This window comes from Bos grunniens, chromosome 10, assembly GCF_055505025.1.
Source record: "Bos grunniens cultivar Pamir isolate PY7600 chromosome 10, Bosgru_T2T1.0, whole genome shotgun sequence".
Classification (NCBI taxonomy): Eukaryota; Metazoa; Chordata; class Mammalia; order Artiodactyla; family Bovidae; genus Bos; species Bos grunniens.
The window spans coordinates 50,716,414-50,736,101 of NC_141174.1; the positions used below are offsets into that span (position 1 = coordinate 50,716,414).

General features: G+C 42.5%; 1 protein-coding gene across 6 annotated transcripts in view; it reads left to right on the plus strand.

Moving 5' to 3' along the window:
- The window catches only part of MYZAP (myocardial zonula adherens protein), a 121,361-nt gene that overhangs the window by 61,479 nt on the left and 40,194 nt on the right, over window positions 1-19,688 (plus strand). For 5 of the 6 annotated variants that reach the window (XR_015134607.1, XM_086321186.1, XM_086321185.1 and 2 more), the window contains 2 exons: window positions 84-163; window positions 1,579-1,684. Coding sequence is in view for 5 of the 6 variants with exons in the window: in XM_086321186.1 (XP_086177312.1) it covers window positions 84-163; window positions 1,579-1,684 (186 nt within the window). In the remaining variant the exon portion in view is untranslated. Of the gene's footprint in view, window positions 1-83; window positions 164-1,578; window positions 1,685-6,246; window positions 10,479-19,688 lie in introns of those variants that run through there. The other variant, XM_086321189.1, reaches the window with a different exon arrangement.

Sequence of the window (19,688 nt, forward strand, 5' to 3'; positions counted from 1 at the left end):
CTGACTAGTATTGGAGTTGCTTGCTGTACATTCTCTAGCCAACTTGGGATCCATGGTTAAATATTAATGTCTGTCTGTTTTAGGAGCGCCATCAACTTCAACTTCAACTCCTGGAGCATGAAACAGAAATGTCAGCGGAAATAACCGATTCTAACAAAGAAAGGTAAGATACACTGTCCCGTGTCTTATAATGGATTTAGGTGGTGGACACACTGTGCTTGTGTGGGCTCACTCGGTCCTTGCATTTTCATTCATTTGGTCATCACTCACTGCAGACTGATAACATGTAAAACGCTGGACTGGGAGCTTCCAGCCACATATTGCAGCCAAGGGGTGGTTGTTAGAACAGTGGAACACGTCAGTGCCTGTCACTAATGCCAAAGTTCTGTCTATAAATGTTCCCCATAACCTTGAGCTCCACAGGATGCACCTTGTTGATGAGAAAACTCAACAGTGACTAATCCCATTGCCTTGGAAACGAATTTTACAATGTCTTTGTTTCCAAACATTTTTCAGTGAAACCTTGCCTTGTCCCTTGGCTGTGAGTGTATAAAGCCCTGCATGGGAAATGCAGGAGCAATGAACTGCCTATTCTGGAAACCAGAAGGCAGAGAGTCCACACGTGGCCCTCTAGTGAAGGGAAATGGGGTTGGCATGCGCTGAGCATTTGAGCAAGTTACTTAATCTGCCTGAGATCCTTTGCTTCTCTGTAAAATAAGAATTCTTTTTTAAAGTGAGAGAAATTAAAGTGATACTAATAATGCCCATCTCATTGGGTTATTATTGTGAGAGAACTGTTGGCTGTACTGCCTGGCACAATGTATGCTGAGAAATACCTGTTCTCCTTCCTCTTACATGACATCAGAGTTTGCAGAGTTCTAGGAATCCTCCCTAGTCTTTAAGGTTGTGCTGAGGAGGGACCCAGCAGAGATGGGAAGTGGTAAGCAGACCACCAGACCCTTTTCCGTATTCTAGTTTAGTGGCCCCAAAGAAAGAGTCCATCTGCTGGTTCCTTGGGTTTATTTGAAACAAGTAGAGTCTGAGGATAATCTGTGCTGGGTTTTTTTTTTTAAACATGAAATATTTTCTGAGGTGGTCTGTTCTGTTTTGATGGAGGAAGGGTGTTTCAGCATATTTCCCATTTTCTCAAAATAAATGATGTGTGGAACAACTGTAATTCCTGCCTTCCCAGGACTCTGCCACTTGGTTTCAGATATGTTGTTGTGTTGCTAGACTCTTCTCTGTTTTCCTAATTGTGGCAATTACTGGATGTTCCAATGTTGTATTAACCCCCAAAGAAACAGTCTCTCATATCTGTAAGTGGTTAAAATTCTCTCTCAGCTCTTGGGAGGTAAAGTAACTGTCCTTACACAGGGTGAAATCTGCAAGTGGGGACTTGAAAAAGGGTCCTGTGTTCCTTCTCCAGTGGGGTGGTTGGTTGGTGGTTAATAAACTAGGATACATACAAAGTAGGAAGAGTGCATCTTGTTCTGGGCGGTGTTTCTCTCAAGCGGTGACTTCGTGTGCTGATGCTGTGTCGGTCAGGGGTTCACTGGCTCTGTCTTCTATCTGTGTTAGGTATCAGCAGCTGGAGGAGGCGTCAGCCAGCCTCCGGGAGCGGATCCGACACCTAGATGACATGGTGCATTGCCAGCAGAAGAAAGTCAAGCAGATGGTTGAGGAGGTAAGTCACTGTGAAGGGTCATGGGCGTGAGATTGCTTCCTGTGGTAGGGACTCTGCAGCCCCAGAGCCAGATATGACTCTCAGCTCCGTCTTCTGTGGTTCGCAGTTAACTAGCTCAGGCCACTGCTGTCTTGGCCCAAAGGAGAAGCTCCTCATCTGTCCCCTTTGGACAAGTGATGATCCCTCTAAAAGAGGGCTCTTTCCAGATCAAAAGGTTACAGTTAAGAAAGCTGGGAGGCACATTTCATAAATTCACCCCCCTATGCAGGTGGGTGCCTTCAGCTCAGGGACCAAAGGGTCCTTTTTCTCTTTAACTGTATAGTATGAAATCAAGGTACATACTTACTGATTGTTGGACATAGTTTACTATCCTGTTTTTCTAAATGAAAAAACAGGTAAGTTGAACATTTATAATTCTCTAGGAGGAAAAAAAAATTTCTTTTAAGTTGTGTTATAGTAACCTGTCTCTTATGGTATTTTCTCCATAGGAGAAAATCCATGTTGTGTACAACGTATTATCTTTTTCTTACTCAATTAAAAAAATCAGAAACAAGAACAATTAGTACTAACAAGGTTATAAGGATTCCCTAGGGACTCATTCTCTAACTTGCAAAGAAAAGGTTTCGTTTTAATTAAACATTTGGTCTGCAGCAGAAAAACTGAAAAAAGCATTATATGTGCTTATATTAAGCACAGCTCTGAAAAGTTATTTGTTAATGGATTATTAAAATGAAAAGTATCTACTTCTAATAATTTACACATATGATAGACAAGTAGAAGGTTAAACATATATCTTTTTTTAAATTAATCTCTAAAATGTTGGAGCTACGAGTGGGGCTAAAGTCAGGAAATTGTGAGGGTGGGGAGGGACACCTTTTTAAATTGTGTGTAGGATAAACACACATTAGATAAAATCTTCACCCAAATGAGAAACCCACTTATACAGTGTGATTGGCCTGGGTGGAGTAGAATAGGAGAAGGGGGAGCAGGGGCTCAAATGAGGAGATCCTGATGCAGTTTCACTGTCCCTTGGCCCGGCTGGGCAGGAGCACTGCCAGCAGCAGTGATGGGCAGATCTTGCCCCATATCGGCACTGGGTAGATGTCAGGGGTGTTTCCGAAGGAAAAGCATCACTTTGTCACAGTTAGCATCTCAGGAACTATGGCAGTCTTAACTGTGGCTTTTCTGCCTCTGACTTCACACTCACGGTGTCTGCGGCCGGCTCCCCTCATTTCCCCAAGGGGTTCCTTGGCTGTGGTATACTCCATTTCTCCCGCCTCACCACAGGGTACTGTCTGCATTGTTTCCCTGTCTAACATTAGAGAATGGTGAACAAAACCTCACGTGCATTGGCTTCTGATTCGGTTTTTGTCTATAAGGGTTTAATGATTGGTCTTTTAAAAAAATAATTTTATTTATTTATTTTTTGGCTGCACTGGGTCTTCGTTGCTCTGGGCTTCTGTGGGGCTTCTGTAGTTGCGGCGAGCAGGGGCTACTCTCTAGTTGCAGTGCGTGGGCTCATTGTGGTGGCTTCTCTTATTGTGGAGCATGGGCTCTGGGGTGTGTGGGCTTCAGTAATTGTGGCATGAGGGCTTAGCAGTGCGGTTCCTGGGCTGTCGAGCACAGGCTCAATAGTTGTGGCACACAGACTTAGTTGCCCTGAGATCTTCCCCAACCAGGGATTGAACCTGTGTCTTCTGCATTGGCAGGTGTATTCTTTACCACTGACCGCTGGAAGCCCTGATTGGTCTTTTTAAAAAGACATTTTCAAGTTTAGAATTCTAAGTTACTTCTGGAATCTAATAAACATACTGATTTGAAAGCAATAGGGGAATAATTAGGGCTTCCCAGGTTGTGCTGGAGAAGGCAATGGCACCCCACTCCAGTACTCTTGCCTGGAAAATCCCATGGACAGAGGAGCCTAGCAGGGTGCAGTTCATAGGGTTGCAAAGAGACACAACTGAAATGACTTAGCACAGCACGGGGGAGTATTTATATATGCAAATGAGGAAGCATCTAAAGATCACTGTCCATATCTTGCTTTAGTGTCTCTGATGTAATATCTCCCAAACATAGCTGTTCTAAGTGCCGATGATGTGGTCTGAAAGACCCAGCCATTGAAGTGAAATCGCAGGCTGAAATTTAGGATGGCATCATCAGAGGCCAGCTGGGGCCAGCTGGGTTTCAGTTAGGTGGAAGAGAAAGAGAGCTTTAATTCTAAATTTAAGCTAAAAATTACTTCTATCAGGTAATAAGAATTAAGGTATTTGTCCCATACACCGTGTTAACTCATACAACAGGAGGATGGTTTAAAATCTCAATCACTGCAGCCAATTCTAACTTTTTTTAAAAGTTAGAAACATGGAAAAGGGACAAGTGAGCACACTGAGAAGTCCAGGATGAGGTTGGAAAGTATTAGAACTCTAGTAATCCAGGGAATGGTTGAAGGACTTGGACAGGTGATGGCCACGGGGAGACGTGAGAAGGGAGTTCACATCTTAGGAAAACTGTCATGGAGAAGAGGTAATATATTTTCCTTTGTATTGCAATGCAAAGCCAGATTGGAGCCACTGGGTGGCACTTGAAAAGACGCACATTTCAACTTTCAACATAAAGGAAACATTTGTAGCACTGGCTGCCCTGAAAGGTATTTAGCCCTTAATCAGGTACGCCTTTATAAGGAGAGAAGACGAGATTGAAGCTCTTTGTATAAAGGATTCTCTATAGTTTACTAGGCTGTGCTGTTGGTAGGATCTCAGCCTTTTCACTGCTTTGCATAATGCATGAAATCAGCAAATATATACTAAATTTGGACCAAATTTTTAAAAATCTAGATGGCTGAATTAGTCATTTGGACCAAATTTTGAAAAATCTAGATGGCTGAATTAGTCATGTGGTGTCTTCACTCTGGCTTGAGAAGAGAAGTGCTTTCTGTCTGTGAACTCCAGCCACCCAGACATGGAGGCAAATTTGACTGGAAGATAGAGGCAACCTTTATGTGTCACCAGTGTTAGGGACAGTTTTCCCTCTCTTCCATAAAGTCTGAAAGCCTGTCCCTGTGATGGGTTCATACTCAACAGGGGTAGGAATCCAGTCCCTGTCCATTATTGCTGTCATCTGAGTCATAATGTCTGTGAAGAAATTTAGTTTATTAAAATGATAGGCTTCCTTCTTCTCAAAACATTTAGGTATTATTACTGAGGTTCTTTGAATCCTGACATGTTAAGCAGTGTATTTACTTCCACTCCTACTGCTGCTGCTGCTAAGTCACTTCCGTCATGACCGACTCTGTGCGACCCCATAGACGGCAGCCCACCAGCCTCCCCCGTCCCTGGGATTCTCCAGGCAAGAACGCTGGAGTGGGTTGCCATTTCCTTCTCCAGTGCATAAAAGTGAAAAGTGAAAGTGAAGTCACTCAGTCGTGTCTGGAGTGTAATTTCTTAATAATATACTAAATAAAAATTAACCAATCTTGGTATTGCCATCCTTAGCCCAATAATAATTTTTCATTGTATGGGACAGTACACTTCCACAGGGATCTGTGCTATAAAAGTTCCAGTCACCCTTTTGAAATGAAGGATTAATATATATCTTATCGGGTCAAGTTCATTGAGAAAAGATACAGAGTATCTTCTGTGAAGTGTAAGAGCAGATACCCCCACTTAGCTAGATCTTTGTACTCAGTTAAGTCTCCTTTTGTGCTGTTTATCAGGGGTTGGTCATCTCCTTCCCACCACTAGTTCTTCTGACTAGTTCTGGATCTGACAAATAGATACACACACACACACACACATGCCCAAATATGCCCCTTTTAGACTTTTAAGAGTTTTCCAGAAAATACAGAGGCACTGAAAAAAATATCAGTCATGAAGAAACTCACTCATCCATCCATTTACCAGATCCCTGCCTGTACTTTGTCTTTGCTGGGGCCGGGCACCAGTTGAGGGTGGGCAGGGCAGATAGTGGCTCTGCCCTCATGGATCTTACTATCTGGCGTTAGCTGAGTTCCAGTCATCCTTGCTCTTGGGCTTCAGTCTTCTGTTGCCAAGCTGTCTTGGGTGTGGGTCTTTTGTCTCAAATCAGGTAGAGTTCTTTAGCTTGCTGCTAAAGGACACAGGAGATCAGGGATGAGCACACGGCTGCAAGAAACCTACAGCCCGAGCAGTGAACACCTGACATATCTTTAAATATCTTCAGTCAACAGGGCGTTGACACCTCTTTCCCTGCTCTCATCAAGGCCCAGTCCCCTGCCAATCAAAGCAGCTTTCTGCCCAGGGGAAAATTATCTGGAGGAAAGCAATTTAAAAAATTCAAATTCTCTCTGTTCCGAGAATCTTCCCTTTTAAATGGATCTGCCATTTGTTAGCACACAATTTATTTTAAAATTCTTGTGTGGTGTGGTGTGCTGAAATGTACAATGCAAAACACGTTTTCACCAAGTACCCTCTGTTTAGAGGATTCAGAGTGCTCTCCCTCATTGAAAATTAGCCACCTGGGGGAAAGGGAAAAGAGCCGCAACGATGAGCCCACAACCCTAACCCGCTCAATTGCCCTGTTTCCAGATCATGTCCCACGAGCTCTTCTCCAGATTTAGTCTCCGGCTCTTTGGAAGATAACAAAATGGTAGCCTGCTCCGGGTTGAAAGCAGTTGCTTTCATTGTTCGTGGTTAGAAGAACACTTGTACTGTCTCTGCTGGGAAGAGGTGGTATGTGTGTGTGATGAGCTGATGAACAAAACACGAAAGACATGCTATTGAAAGGAAAATGTGATGACGTAGGGCTCTTATTTGTGGAAACACCCACATTCTGTAACCTCAGCTTCCATGGCCTGACACTACAGAGTCAAGAGAACTCCAAGACCCACCAAGTATTTCTAGCAACATGGGTTCCTAGACATCAAAGAAGTAACTGTGGTGAAAGACAGTACTAAAATATAATTTTAAAGTGCCAGGTGGAGGCTGGTCCTAAAATCTTGGAGATTGAAGCCTTATTTATGGAAAAGCTATCAAGGACACCTGCCAAGGAGATGGGAAGCAGGCTTGAAGAACTCCAGTGCTCCAGGAGGAAGTGCTCCCCACCTGATCACACCCCAGGAAATACAGAAGCAGCCAAGTGTCACTGTCGCTTGATTATATTTGTATGTGGGAAGTGGCCCTGAGGATGTCATAGTGCTGAATCAAGATACAACATTAGTCAACTTAGCATTCTCCTTGTTTAAGTACATTTGGTTTGCTTCCATCCATGAATACACAGCTCAACTCACTTCATGAAAAGAAGTCTATCTGATGAAAAGAGAAATGTATTTGGCTGAAATGTCCTTAACATCTTATGGGAAAACCTGAACAAACTTTTTGACCCACCCAATATATTGACGTGAAATATACTTCATGCATGCTGTATTTTTATACAGGCCTTGAGACAGCCACAGGCCCTGGTATCTCAACTAAACAGTGTTGCTGAGAATTGTAGTAGCAGCAGTGGTAATAATAGTCAGTGGGTGGTATTAGCCTAGTGATGGAGTGAATTCATCAAGGGGGTGGGTGTCATTTAGACGTTGGGTAGTTTTTTCCACTCCATCCACTTCTCTGTGGCCAAGTGGGCAGGTAAATGCCTTCTGGTCAGTAGTTGGCTTTGGTCTTCCGTTTAGATGTTTCTGTGCAGCAGAAAGGGAGCACATGGATAACTTTGCACTTAAGTAGTGAACTGGTGATGTGGTTTTACTCCCCGCCAGTGTTCTGTTTGAATGCAGATCCCCAGATACTCTGCTGGGTTTCCCAGCTTCCACCAGGGAGCTTGGAGTCGGATCTGAGAATTGCTCATATAGATATCACTCTAGCATAGGGACCTACATTGTTTCTAGAGATTCCATTACTGCCCTCGTGTTTTTCAAACCTGTGGTGGAAAAGTTATTAGCATTTGTTCTAGTGGAGTAGACTCACAACTCAGCTTCAAAAAGTGAAATAATATCAAACCAGGGAGTGTAATGACTTCTAGAGAAAGTGGGGCACCCATGTGGGCCTCCGTCCTAGGACTGTCTGCTCTTGCCCTGCCCTGGGAGTTCCTTCTCTCTTTTGGGCCATGGGCAGTGTCCTGGGGCCAGATGAGCCTTCTGTTGTGGGGCAGAGAGTGAGTGAGGGGCTGAGACTGTCTGTGAGACCCTGAGAGTGCCTCCGAAATTTTGCCTTAACTAGATGACCCACGCACCTCCGCCTTGGCCTGATGCTGGTTCCTGGGCTGGTTGGGGACCTCCTTAGATCTGGGTCCCCTGCCTTTCAGGACCTCCCTCCATCTGTTCCTCCTTGCCTTTGCCCATGTCCCTCAGTTTACCGCTCCTGCCAGGACAGCGATATGGTGTGAACTTGACTTACTACATCAAACATGAGTTAGGTGCTCAAACCCTGCCCACCCCCCACTCACACTACCACTCCATTCCCAACCCCTAATTGGATCCTAAGCCTTGGACTCTTTTTTAAGGCTATACTTTTGTCCTAGGGCCGCTCACACTCCTACCCAAAGGAGATACTACACACAAGCTGAGGCCGGATTTACAGTAATTGAATGAGGCCGAATTTACAGTAATTGAAAATGTTACAGTTTTCAATTCTGGTGTTTAACACTGTATTAGCCACTTCTTGATTTAAAAATCTTAGATGCTTGATCTAAAATGTGAAGGCTTTAGAAGGCGTCAGAAAGCTCACACAGAGGTAAACCTTTTTTCTATGCATTATTGAAATATTGCAGGTTCATTGTATTGCTGGTACTGGTTAATGTATTCATGATTCGAACTGTCCTTTCAAGGGAGAAGGTCTTTTCTTTGTAAATGTCATTGAACCCACCTTCTGTTTGTTGAAATCAGTTCTGATTGGCTCAGATATATTTCTCAGAGGCTTGGAAGCTCACATTCTGTCTGTGGCGGTCTCTGTGACTGTGCTTCTCACCCGAGTAACTCTCAGAGAGTGGGTATTCATCGTGTTGCATGGCTGTGCATCTAGGCCTCCCATGCCACGCTAATTCTCTGTGGGCGGTATTACTGGCACCATATTTTAGTACAGGAAACTGAAGCTTAGTCTTAAAAAAATAAGTTGCCAGCAGCCTCTCCACGAGTGATGATGGTGCTAGGTCTACACCCAGATTTTTGACTCCAAAGCTAGCCTTGTTCTTTGCTTATTTTTTTAGCAGTTGGAAAAAATTATAATTTTTTTTGTGTGTGGCCTCACTGCACAGCGTGTGGGATCTTAGTTCCCTAAGCAGGGATTGAACCTGTGCCACCTGCCTTGCAAACGCAGAGCCTTAACCACTGGAGCACCAGGGAAGTCCCTGGAAAAAATTTTAAATATGGAGAATAATAAAAATAAAACCCATGTACTGTCTTCTGGAATTGAAAGATATTAACATTTTGGCATATTTTGTATTTTTTCTAAATAAAGAACTTTAAAGACATTCTCATTTTACTCCTCCCATTTCGATTCTTTGTCCTTCTTACCCTCCACCCTATCCTGCCCTAGCGCTTCCTTCAGAGGCAACTGGCCTCTATCCAGACCATGTTTCTCTGCTTTTACTACACGCACATATGTTTATTGTCAATATATAGCTTAGTTTCTGTGTTTGAAAAGGTATGCTGGGAGTTTCCTGGTGCCCTAGTGGTTAGGATTTGGTGCTTTCATCACAGGAGCCTGGGTCTAACCCTTAGTCGGGAAACCATCCCACATGCTGTGTTGTGTGGACAAAATACAAATAAATAATAAAACTGTGTAAAATTTTATATATAGTGTATAAATAAATTTTATTGTATTTATTTTGAAACTTACTCTTTTCCCCAATTTTGTTTTTGGTGTTGTTCCATATACTAGATCTTAATTATTCATTTTGATGGCTCTCTAATATTCCACTGTCTGAATATCTTATAATGTATCCTCTTGATAGACATTTAGCTTGTTTCCAATTTTTTATTCTTTTACAAACAATACTGTACATGTGTCTATGCTTATCAAGGGAATAAACTTAGAGGAGGAATTGCCAGGGACTGGGGTTGGCACAGTCTCACCTCTGTCACTCTCCAAAGTGTGCATAGACTTCTACCTGTCATGTGTAAGGACAGATTTCCCCACATCCTCACCACCTCTTAGACTATAATTTTAGCCAGTTGTGAAATATTTCTTTGGCTTAGTTTTAATTTGCATCAGCCTGTTAACTACTCATTACAACTAGAGAAATTGACCCTAAACTTCTCAGCAGTCAAGCTCCCATTGTTATAAATTTGTTGTTCACATCTTTTGTTCATTTTTCTGTTTGGTGGTTTGTCTTTTTTCCTGCTGATTTGTAGGAATTCTGTATACTGCCAATATTAGTTGTTTATCAAAATAGTTGCATGCTATTATCTTTCCCAGTTCATGGTTTTTGGTTGTTTATGGGGTTTTGTACAATATATACATTTAAAAAAATTGTTATAAAATTATCAGTCTTTTTGTGCTGTGTTGTGTGTCTGTTTGTCATAAGTTTTAGAGTTTTGTTTTTCATTTTTAGGTCTGTAATCACCACCACCCCCCCCCCCCCCGCCACATTCTTGCCCATCGTTCTTCCTTACTCTCTTTTTCTCCATAACACTTTATCATCTTGTGATATATCCTACACTTACCTGTTTTGCTTGCTTATGTGTTGTCTCTTTCTCCCCACTGGAATGTAAGCTCTCTGAGGGCAGTGGTTTTTGTCTGTTTCATTCATGTCTGTATCCCCAGTACTTGAAATAGTCACTGGCATATAGCAAGTGCTCAATAAATTTTATTGAACAAATAAAGAGTAATCTGTATGGAATTTATTTTTTGTGTATATAGTATGAATAGAAATTTCACCTTTTATTCCCTCATGGAAGGCTTGTTTCTCTAACACCATTCATTGAATAGTCCATCCTTCCACCACTGACTTTTTTCATTCAGCCTTTATCAAGCTGAAGTAATTTCCTTTGCACCACTGTCTTTATATATTCCCATTCCCCTGCCTCTGTGCTAAAGTTTGCAGGAAGGTCAGCCCTTCACATACAGCAGTGGGAGTGGGGGTGACGAAGAGCTAGGCCCTGTTTATGGAGAGCGCGTTTCTGATGGGTCAGTCAGTAAACATTTAAGAAGCACCTTTTATGAACCAAATGCAGAGACAGACCTGAGTCCTCAAAGCCCTCAGAGGATTTTCTGGTTGACATTAAAGCTGTTATAACTCAAGGCAGAATGTAAGTGTTGAGCAGGCAATGAGCTGTTTGCTGAGGACATAGAAACTGGAGAACACAGTGGTTAAGTTTGTAGGCGTCAAGTAAATTAAATCTGTCTTTGCATCCTGCCTCTGCTTCTCACTGGGCTTTATATCTTGAGCAATTTACTTATCTTCTCCAACATTTAATTTCCTTATCAAAAAATGTGAGTGATGATAATAATGCCTGCTTCAGACGTTGTTGATGGAAAGAATGTACCCTAAGGGCGTAGGTCAGTGCCTGCAAATACTCACTAATTCTAGTGTGCATGGAGAAACTTTAGGGAGGAGATGATATTTGACTGGGTCTTGCAGCATGGGTTAGATTTTTGTAGCAGGGATTGAGTAGGTGGAAAAGGACGTGCCAGACTAGACATAGAATCAATTAAAGCACAAACATGAAGGCCAGAAAGTATAGGGTGAGTTCAGCGAGCAATATTCCAGTTTGAGTGCACTGTAATGATGACAGGGAGGAATGATGAAGAGACTGGAAATGTAGGTTGAGCCTAACTGCGGTGGATTAGCAGCAACAACCCGAGAAAACGTCCTTTATTTCTCAGCTCCTGATTCCTCGATGGCTACCCATTGCCAATGCCTCTAGCAGGGGTTTCTTGAAGACTCAGAGAGGAGAGGGGCAAGAAGGGCAGCTCAGAGGCTCCCTGGAGAGTCCTGGTCAGTGCAGGTGAGGGTCCATGTTCCAGGGCATCTGAACTTTAGGAACATGTGTTTGTGTGATGTGCACCTGCGTGTGTGTGTGTGTGTGTATGTGTTTAATTGAAGCCTCCTTTATTTTTTGTTTTGTTTTGTGTTAGAATTGACACAATTGGTAAACAAATCTTTTTTTTAAATTTTATTGGAATATAGTTGATTGACAATGATGTGTTAGTTTCAGGTGTACAGCAAAGTGAATCAGTTATACATCTACATAATCCCCTCTTTTTAAGGTTCTTTTCCCATGTAGGTCATTACAGAGTACTGAGTAGAGTTCTCTGTGCTACACAGTAGGTCCTTATTAGTTATCTATTTAGTATATAGTAGTGCACGTCTATCAATAGGAACTTTTTTTTAAACCACTTTTTTTTTTAGCATCAGCTCTGTGTCAGATGTGGAGCTGGGTGCTTCTGTATACCGGCTTACCTCACAGATACTGAAGGTTGGGCCCCAGACCACTGTAATAAGCAAATATTACAGTAAAGTGAACCACATGAACTTTTTGGTTTCCCAGTGCATATAAAAGTTATGTTTATACTGGAGTCTATTAAGTGTACAATAGCATTATGTATAAAAAACTGTATGCTGCTAAGTCGCTTCAGTCGTGTCCGACTCTGTGCGACCCCATAGACAGCAGCCCACCAGGCTTCCCCGTCCCTGGGATTCTCCAGGCAAGAACACTGGAGTGGGTTGCCATTTCCTTCTCCAATGTATGAAAGTGAAAAGTGAAAGTGAAGTCGCTCAGTCGTGTCCGACTCTGTGCGACCCCACAGACTGCAGCCCGCCAGGCTCTTCCGTCCATGGGATTTTCCAGGCAAGAGTACTGAAGTGGGGTGCCATTGCCAAAAACTGTATAGACCTTAATTAAAAATACTTTATTGCTAAAAACTGGTCACTAACCATCATCTTGGAGAAGGCAATGGCAACCCACTCCAGTGTTCTTGCCTGGAGAATCCCAGGGACGGGGAAGCCTGGTGGGCTGCCGTCTATGGGGTCGCACAGAGTTGGACACGACTGAAGCAACTTAGCAGCAGCAGCAGCAACCATCATCTGGGGCTTCCCTGGTGGCTCAGTGGTAAAGAACCTGTCTGCCAATGCAGAAGATGTGGGTTCCATCCCTGAGTTGGGAAGATCCCCTGGAGAAGGAAATAGCAACCCACTCCAGTATTCTTGCCTGGAGAATCTTGATGGACAGAGGAGCCTATCAGGCTACAGTCCACGGAGTCTCAAAGAGGCAGACATGACTAAGCGACTAAACAACAACAACAGAAGCATCCTGTGAACCTTCAGTGAGTTGTAATCTTTTTGCTGCCATGGAGGATTTAAAATATTGTGAGAATTATCAGAATGTGACACAGAGATACAAGGTGAGCAAATACTGTTGGCAAAATGGTGCCGACAGACTTGCTCAATACAGGGTTGCCACAAACCTTCAATTTGTGAGCAATGCGGTATGTGTAAAGCACCATAAAGAGAAGTGCAGTAAAACGAGTTCTGCCTGTACATCCTCTGATTGTTTAGCTGGAAACATTTCTCTCCCTGGATATTCCTGTTCAGTGTATGGTCTTTTGTCCCAGATACTGTGTCCATCCAGGGAAGCTTAGAGGACCCTCCTTCCTGCTTTCCCACCTCACCTTCCTCTAAAGTCATGGAGGAGAAAAGACCAGGCTTAAGACGTGGGGCCCCAGCAAACCGATTGTAAAAGAAGGTATTGCCTGCCAGTGTTCTTCCCTGCCTGGCCTAATTTGCAGGCAGCACTGCCGAGATAGGCTGTCATCACAGGGAGGACAGAGGCCACCCTCTGGACCTCAGGCTGGTGTGAACAGAAGAACCCAGGCCTTGTCATCAAAGAGACATGGGTTTAGGTCTCACCCCTGCCAGCATCAAGCTCTTGGGTGACCAACTGTCCTGGTTTGCCTGCAAATGAGAAGGTTCCTGACACATGAGACTAAAACCTAGGAAGTTCCAGGCCAGCTGGGACGGGCTGGTCCCCTCTTAGTCCTGTGGTCTGAACTTTTCCCTCACCCCATCCGCAGATGGCCGGTGCATCCCGTCTCTGGGTGGGAGGGGAACCAAACATCACTTGCCTGCTCCCCTGTTGTGCGAACTCGTGCACTTCCTGTTCCACGTGCTGGTTCACTGCCAGTGGAGACAGGTCTCCCTGGCTCACGGCCGCGCTCCTGGAACCTAGCACTGGGTCACCGCTGATGTCGAGGAGTGCATGATCAGCGAAACTCTAGGAACCCCAGTTCCTTCGTCTATGGGGGTAATGACTCTGAGGGTTGTTTCTGAGAATAACGAGCTAAGCCAGCAAAAGCCCTGATGCCCAGTATGCTGTTTTTCTTCCTTGCCAGAGAATGCCCGCAGATTGGGATTCCAGAGAATGCCCGCAGATTGGGATTCCAGTTTATCCATCCTTCACTGATGTTTGTATAGTCCAGTTATGAGTGGGTACCCAGGAGATTCAGGGGGCTGGTTCTTCTTCAGTAGAAGTGGGGTGATCTTTAATATAAGATAGAAATCAAACCAAATTAGATTACTTTACCGCAGAAGCCAGTTTCAACTGATCCTTTAGAATAGTATAGTTCTATGATTATATATTACTTCAAACTTAATAGAAAAAAATTGATTAAAATGTGTGCCCTGTTCATATCTGGCCTGGCTGAATGCCACAAGACACATTAATTGAAAATGAATTTCTCCAAACCCAATCAAACATCATGAAGATGAAAAATGTACCTTTTTCCCTCCGTTCCTTCATTGATTTTTCATTTTCCCCACTCAGAGCTTCATTTAGCAATTTTTCAGTTTCATTTTGTTGTGGCCTTAACTCATCCCTGCGCTCCCCCCAAAATGAGATAATGTACCCTTTTCCGTGTCCTTTTTAAACTGTCCTTTGATGCTGCATTAGTGCAGGGCAGATCCGCGTCTTGTCATAGGTCCCTGCGTTGTATCATTTTTTAAGAAAAGAAGGTAACCTTATTTTTAAATTCTTTCTGTGGTGGTTTTTACCAAAGGGAATGCACTTAAAAAATACATAACTCTGAAATTAAACTGTTATAGCACTTATAAAATAGAATTAAGAGAAACTGTAGCAAAAAAAAAAAAACAAAACCTTTTCAGAGGAAGAGTATTAGATATCAATTGTTCTCAGTTTTCATGGTGAGGTGTTTGGGCATCAGGCACGATTCCTATTTTGTTGAGAGAACTGGAGAAAACTATTTGCCAGATCACAGCATGTTGAGCTGAAAACTAGGCTGGGTTAGGACAAGAGGGAGCAAGGGGAGATGATAAAAACCCCAGGTGAGTTCTAGAAGATTCTTGCCTGTCCTGTGCCAGCTGTAACCCAGTCAGTCCACTGGGTCTCTGGGTAACTGGAGGTTCATTGTGGGTAACAATAATAGGGATCTTCAGTCTATTTTTCTGTCAAATTTTCAAATAATTGAACAGCATGCATTTCCCATGAAAAGTCAAAAAAGACTCATATTCAAGTATCATATTGCTTCTCTTTGACCTAGAATTCAGAACTCTGGTTCTCTCATTTTGATTAGAGACTTTGATTGGCAGGTATCCATTTTTGGTATATTTTCAATGGGAAAATGACTTCTTTGTTTACCAAGGTGGTTTAAAGTAGAAAGTTTTTTTATTTATTTGTTTGTTTTATAACTTGCTTTATTTTTAACATCTTTCATGTCAAATTAGGGTTCTATACCATTCATCTTAATGGCTTTATGAGTCCATTAGAAAGAGTAACAGAAAGAGGTACTGGTGATAGAGGTTTGGAAACTTTTTATTAATGTGTTGAGTTTCATGATAAGCACACACACAAATACAAACCATCACACTGATTTTGAATAAAAGTGCTTGGTTTACTTTCCTTGGCTATTCTTAAAATTAGAATGAAAACAAAACAAATTTCAGAGGAAATAAACAATAATGTCATAAACTTAGTTTGGATTAAAAGAATCTAATTTCCTTACTCTTAGAAAATTTTAAACAATTTAATTCGCTGTGACAGTCAGTTTTAATGTACCTTCTATATCATGCTCCGTTACAGTGTATCTCCTGTTTTATGAAAGGCTTTTGCAGATGTATGTATATTATCATTTTCCAGCTGGTAAGAGAAAACACCCTAAAGCATAATCTCTTAAAGAAAAAGTATCAAGTGCTATCTAGTATTTAATACTTATTTGCTGCTGTATTTCTTATATTCATTCATTTCTCTCCACATCGCCAACCTCCGTACTGAGTTATGTTTCATGAGTCTTGCACAGTCGGGTACTATTCACATTCTTTTAATTATAGGCTATATCACATTCTGACATCTAACACGAAATGACCCGTGTCTTTCGTGTCTGTCACCAATGTGAAAAATTCCAGGAAGCTGACAAGCCTTGCAACCTCCGGGGGTTGTTGTGAATCCATAAGAGGACCTTACTGAGTTTTTGTATAATTTCATTTTAGTATGGTTGACATACAAGGTCCTTTTTGAAAGAAATCGGGAGGGATCCTTTCACTATAGGAATCTGTTTCCAAAGCAGTTTATAAAAATGTGTGGATGGATAGCAGTGACTTCACCTCCTAAGAGGACTGCTCTTTCATGTAAGATAATCGATACACTAAGCCTCTGTACCGTGTGGGCTTGCTGTCTGTGCAAGGGGAAGATCTAAACACACCGTGGTGGTGGCAGTGATGGTTCCTGCCAGGGGTTTGCCTGAAGGGCTGAAATGAACAGAGACAGATGTAACGGCAGCCTGGAGGACTTGGCAAGAGCTAGCCCGGGAAGTGACTGTGGAGTACTCCTGCGGGCAGATTTCCTGGTGGAGAAGCAGATGGAGGGTGGGAGGCCCTGCCTGGTGAAGGCACCAGCTGGGGCAGAGGTCCCACTGTGTTCACAGCACACTCAGAGGATGGAGTGGCTTCTTTGTAGGGTTCATTGTGGGCCAGAGCTGGCAAGAAAGGAAACTGGGGAGATAAAGTGGGACCACAGCAGAAGCATCTCATGTCCACACTAGGGAGCTGGAACATTAGACCGCTTGGGAGGGTTGTTTTGTTTTGTTACTGTTTTCTTTTATTGAAGTGTAGTTTATTTACAATGCTGGGTTAGAGTCAGGTATACGGCAAAGTGATTTGGTTATATATAACCAATTCTTTTCTATTATAGGTTATTACAAGACGTTGAGGATAGTTCCCTGTACTATACAGTAGGTCCTTGTTGGTTATCTGTTTTATATATAGTAGTGTGTGTGTGTAAATCCCAAACTCCTAATTTGTCCCTCCTGCTTAGAAGCTTGGGAGGGTTTTTGAGTAAGAGAGCATCTCTAAGTAGAGCCTAGAAATGGACTTGGTCCAGGTGACTCCAGTGTGTGGCTACAGTTGAAAGGGATTGCTTGGCTCCAACCATCTATCCAGGTAACTCAATTGTGGCTAAAGAAGAAAAGCTGTTACCGTTTTAAAAACTAGATGACCCCCTAAACCCGCCTTATATCAAACTGGCCTGTTCCTGCATGATCAGTTAGGCTACAAGACATATATTCAGTTTGAATTACAAAAATTAAAAAAAAAAACAACTTGCTAATGAAGACAAAATTAGACATCAGTTCAGTGAGTTAGCATCAAGTAAAAGGTTCTAGATTTTACCCAGATGGGTTTCTTCCCTTTGTTCTATAAGAGGGTTTATTGTTTGATTTTTTAGATTAATTAATTGATCTCTGGCTGTGTCAGGTCTTAGTCGAGGTACTCAGGATCTTCACTGTGGTGTGGGAGCTTCTCTCTAGTTGTGGCTTGTGGGATCTCTAGTTGGGGCGCCTGGGCTGAGTAGCTGTGACCTGTGGGCTTAGTTGCTTTGTGGCATGTGGGATCTTAGTTCCCCAACTAGGGATTGAACCCATCTTCCTTGCATTGGAAGGTGGATTCTTCACTTGGATCATCAGGGAAGTCCCCCTGCTGTTTGATATTTAAATTTAACTGTTGCAACAAGATGACATTCTTGGGCAAGTAAGATAGAAGCACTTATTTTCCAGACTTCACCTAATTTCTTGTTTCTTAATGTTTTGACTTGAGCCTGGTAACTTGGGTCATTTACCACCACCTGGTGACAGCTAGATTTAAATGCAGTTTTGTGAAGTGTACATAAACCTCTTAATGGTCAAATTTACAAACTGATATGAGTCCAGAAGTGAGAGCAAATGTGCCAAATGGATTTCACTTGCATACTGCCTGCGTGGTTCCCTGGATTTGGGGATGCCCCCAATTTTGGGGTGTGCTTTGGATCTTATATATTTAGCAAATCTGTCTTGGTTCCTCTGGTCCTCCCAGAGTCTCTTCCAAACAACTTTGTTTCTGAAGTCTACAGGGTGGATTGTTTAGAAGTAATGGATGGACAGATTCTTTGATTCATTCATTCAATGTCTGAGAATATGAAGCTGATCAAGGCCTTTACTCTCAAGAAGCTGACAGTCTAGGGAGGAAGAAACACCAGTAATAACATAGTGGTAGCTGATTTTTGACAGTTTCTGTTACTATAGGAGTAAGATATAGGAGACAATATGTCAAGGCTCTTTGAAGTTGGCAGTTAGAAATAACAGCATTTTTCACACAAATGTGTGATTTAGATATTATGGAAAAGAACCAAAGGCTTGGGAGTCATATGTTGGCTAGAATAATAGCAAACCCAGATACATGTGGGCATGCGTGCTTAGTTGCTCAGTCATGTCCAACTCTTTGCAACTATTGGACTATAGCTCGGCAGGCTCCTCTATCCATGGGACTTTTCAGGCAAGAATACTGGAGTGGGTTGCCATTTCCTTCTCTGGGGGATCTTCCTGACCCAGGGAGGGAACCTGTGTCTCCTGTGTCTCTTGCATTGTGGGCGGATTCTTTACCCGCTGAGCCATCAGGGAAGTCCCATCCAGACACATGAGAGTCTGCTTAGTTTAGAAACTGGATGACTTACTTGGGAGAAGGCATGAGGTGTGCTTCAGGAACAGACATCTGTAGGGAAATAACTTGAAATTAGAAGTTGGCACCCCTTGTAGGGCATGAGTGGCCTGCCATGCACTGCCTGCCAGCCTAAGCGTCCTTTGTCCCTAGTCTGAACACGTCAGCTCTGACCACAGAATATACTGTACAGGATGCTTCTCTGAGAAATGCTCAAGGATGAAAGCAAATGAGTGTGCACGGCTTTCATTTTTAGTGCAAGAGCACAATCGCTTCTTGAAGCATCAGTTGCTGAAAAACTTGAGCCCTGCCATCAGAAGCTTCAGATCCCTTACATTCTTCCCACACCCATTTTTTCCTCCAGAGCAAGGTGCCTCCTCACACTAACATTAGCCCAGAAGTCTCTCCTCAGCTCTCTTTCCCTAGATGATATCTCTGTTTTGCATTGATTTCTTTTTCAAACTAAAATCTAGGGAAAAGGTGAGTAGAATAATCTTGGTCTCTTCCTATGAGCTGTTCCTGAGGGCATCCGTAACCCTCACTTCTCTTGATTCACTGATTACTTCAGAGCTGGTGCACCTGGTGTGTGTGTGAAGTCACTTGTGTTATTTGATGACATATTACCCCTGACTTTGGAGTATTTTAGTTCACTTCAGTACACATTTTGCCTATCATTTAAAGACTTTAAAAGTCAGCTTTTAAGAATTTTAACAATATAAGAAGGAATGAAAAAGGGACACGATAAGGGTAATTTCTGCAAATTTTCCTACAAAAAGTGAAGGAAATGTAAATAAAACAAACTTTTGTTTTGCCCGTAATCCTACCCTAACTGCAGAATGATTTCATTTATCTAACTTCTCTTCCAGCTTCTACTTTCATCGTTGTAAACTCTTGTTTTTCTATCCCTTGAGGCTTTTTGTAAACACTTTTCCATTTTGTAATAGATTTGTTTTTAGTGTTTGTGTAATATATTCCATCAAATTGATATTCCATAATTTATTACCACTTCCTTTAGTGCTGGACATTAAGGTTATTTCCATTTTCTCTCTATTATAAATAATAGGAGTAAGAACATCTTTGTATATATAGCTCTGTTCCTACATCTGAATTATATCCT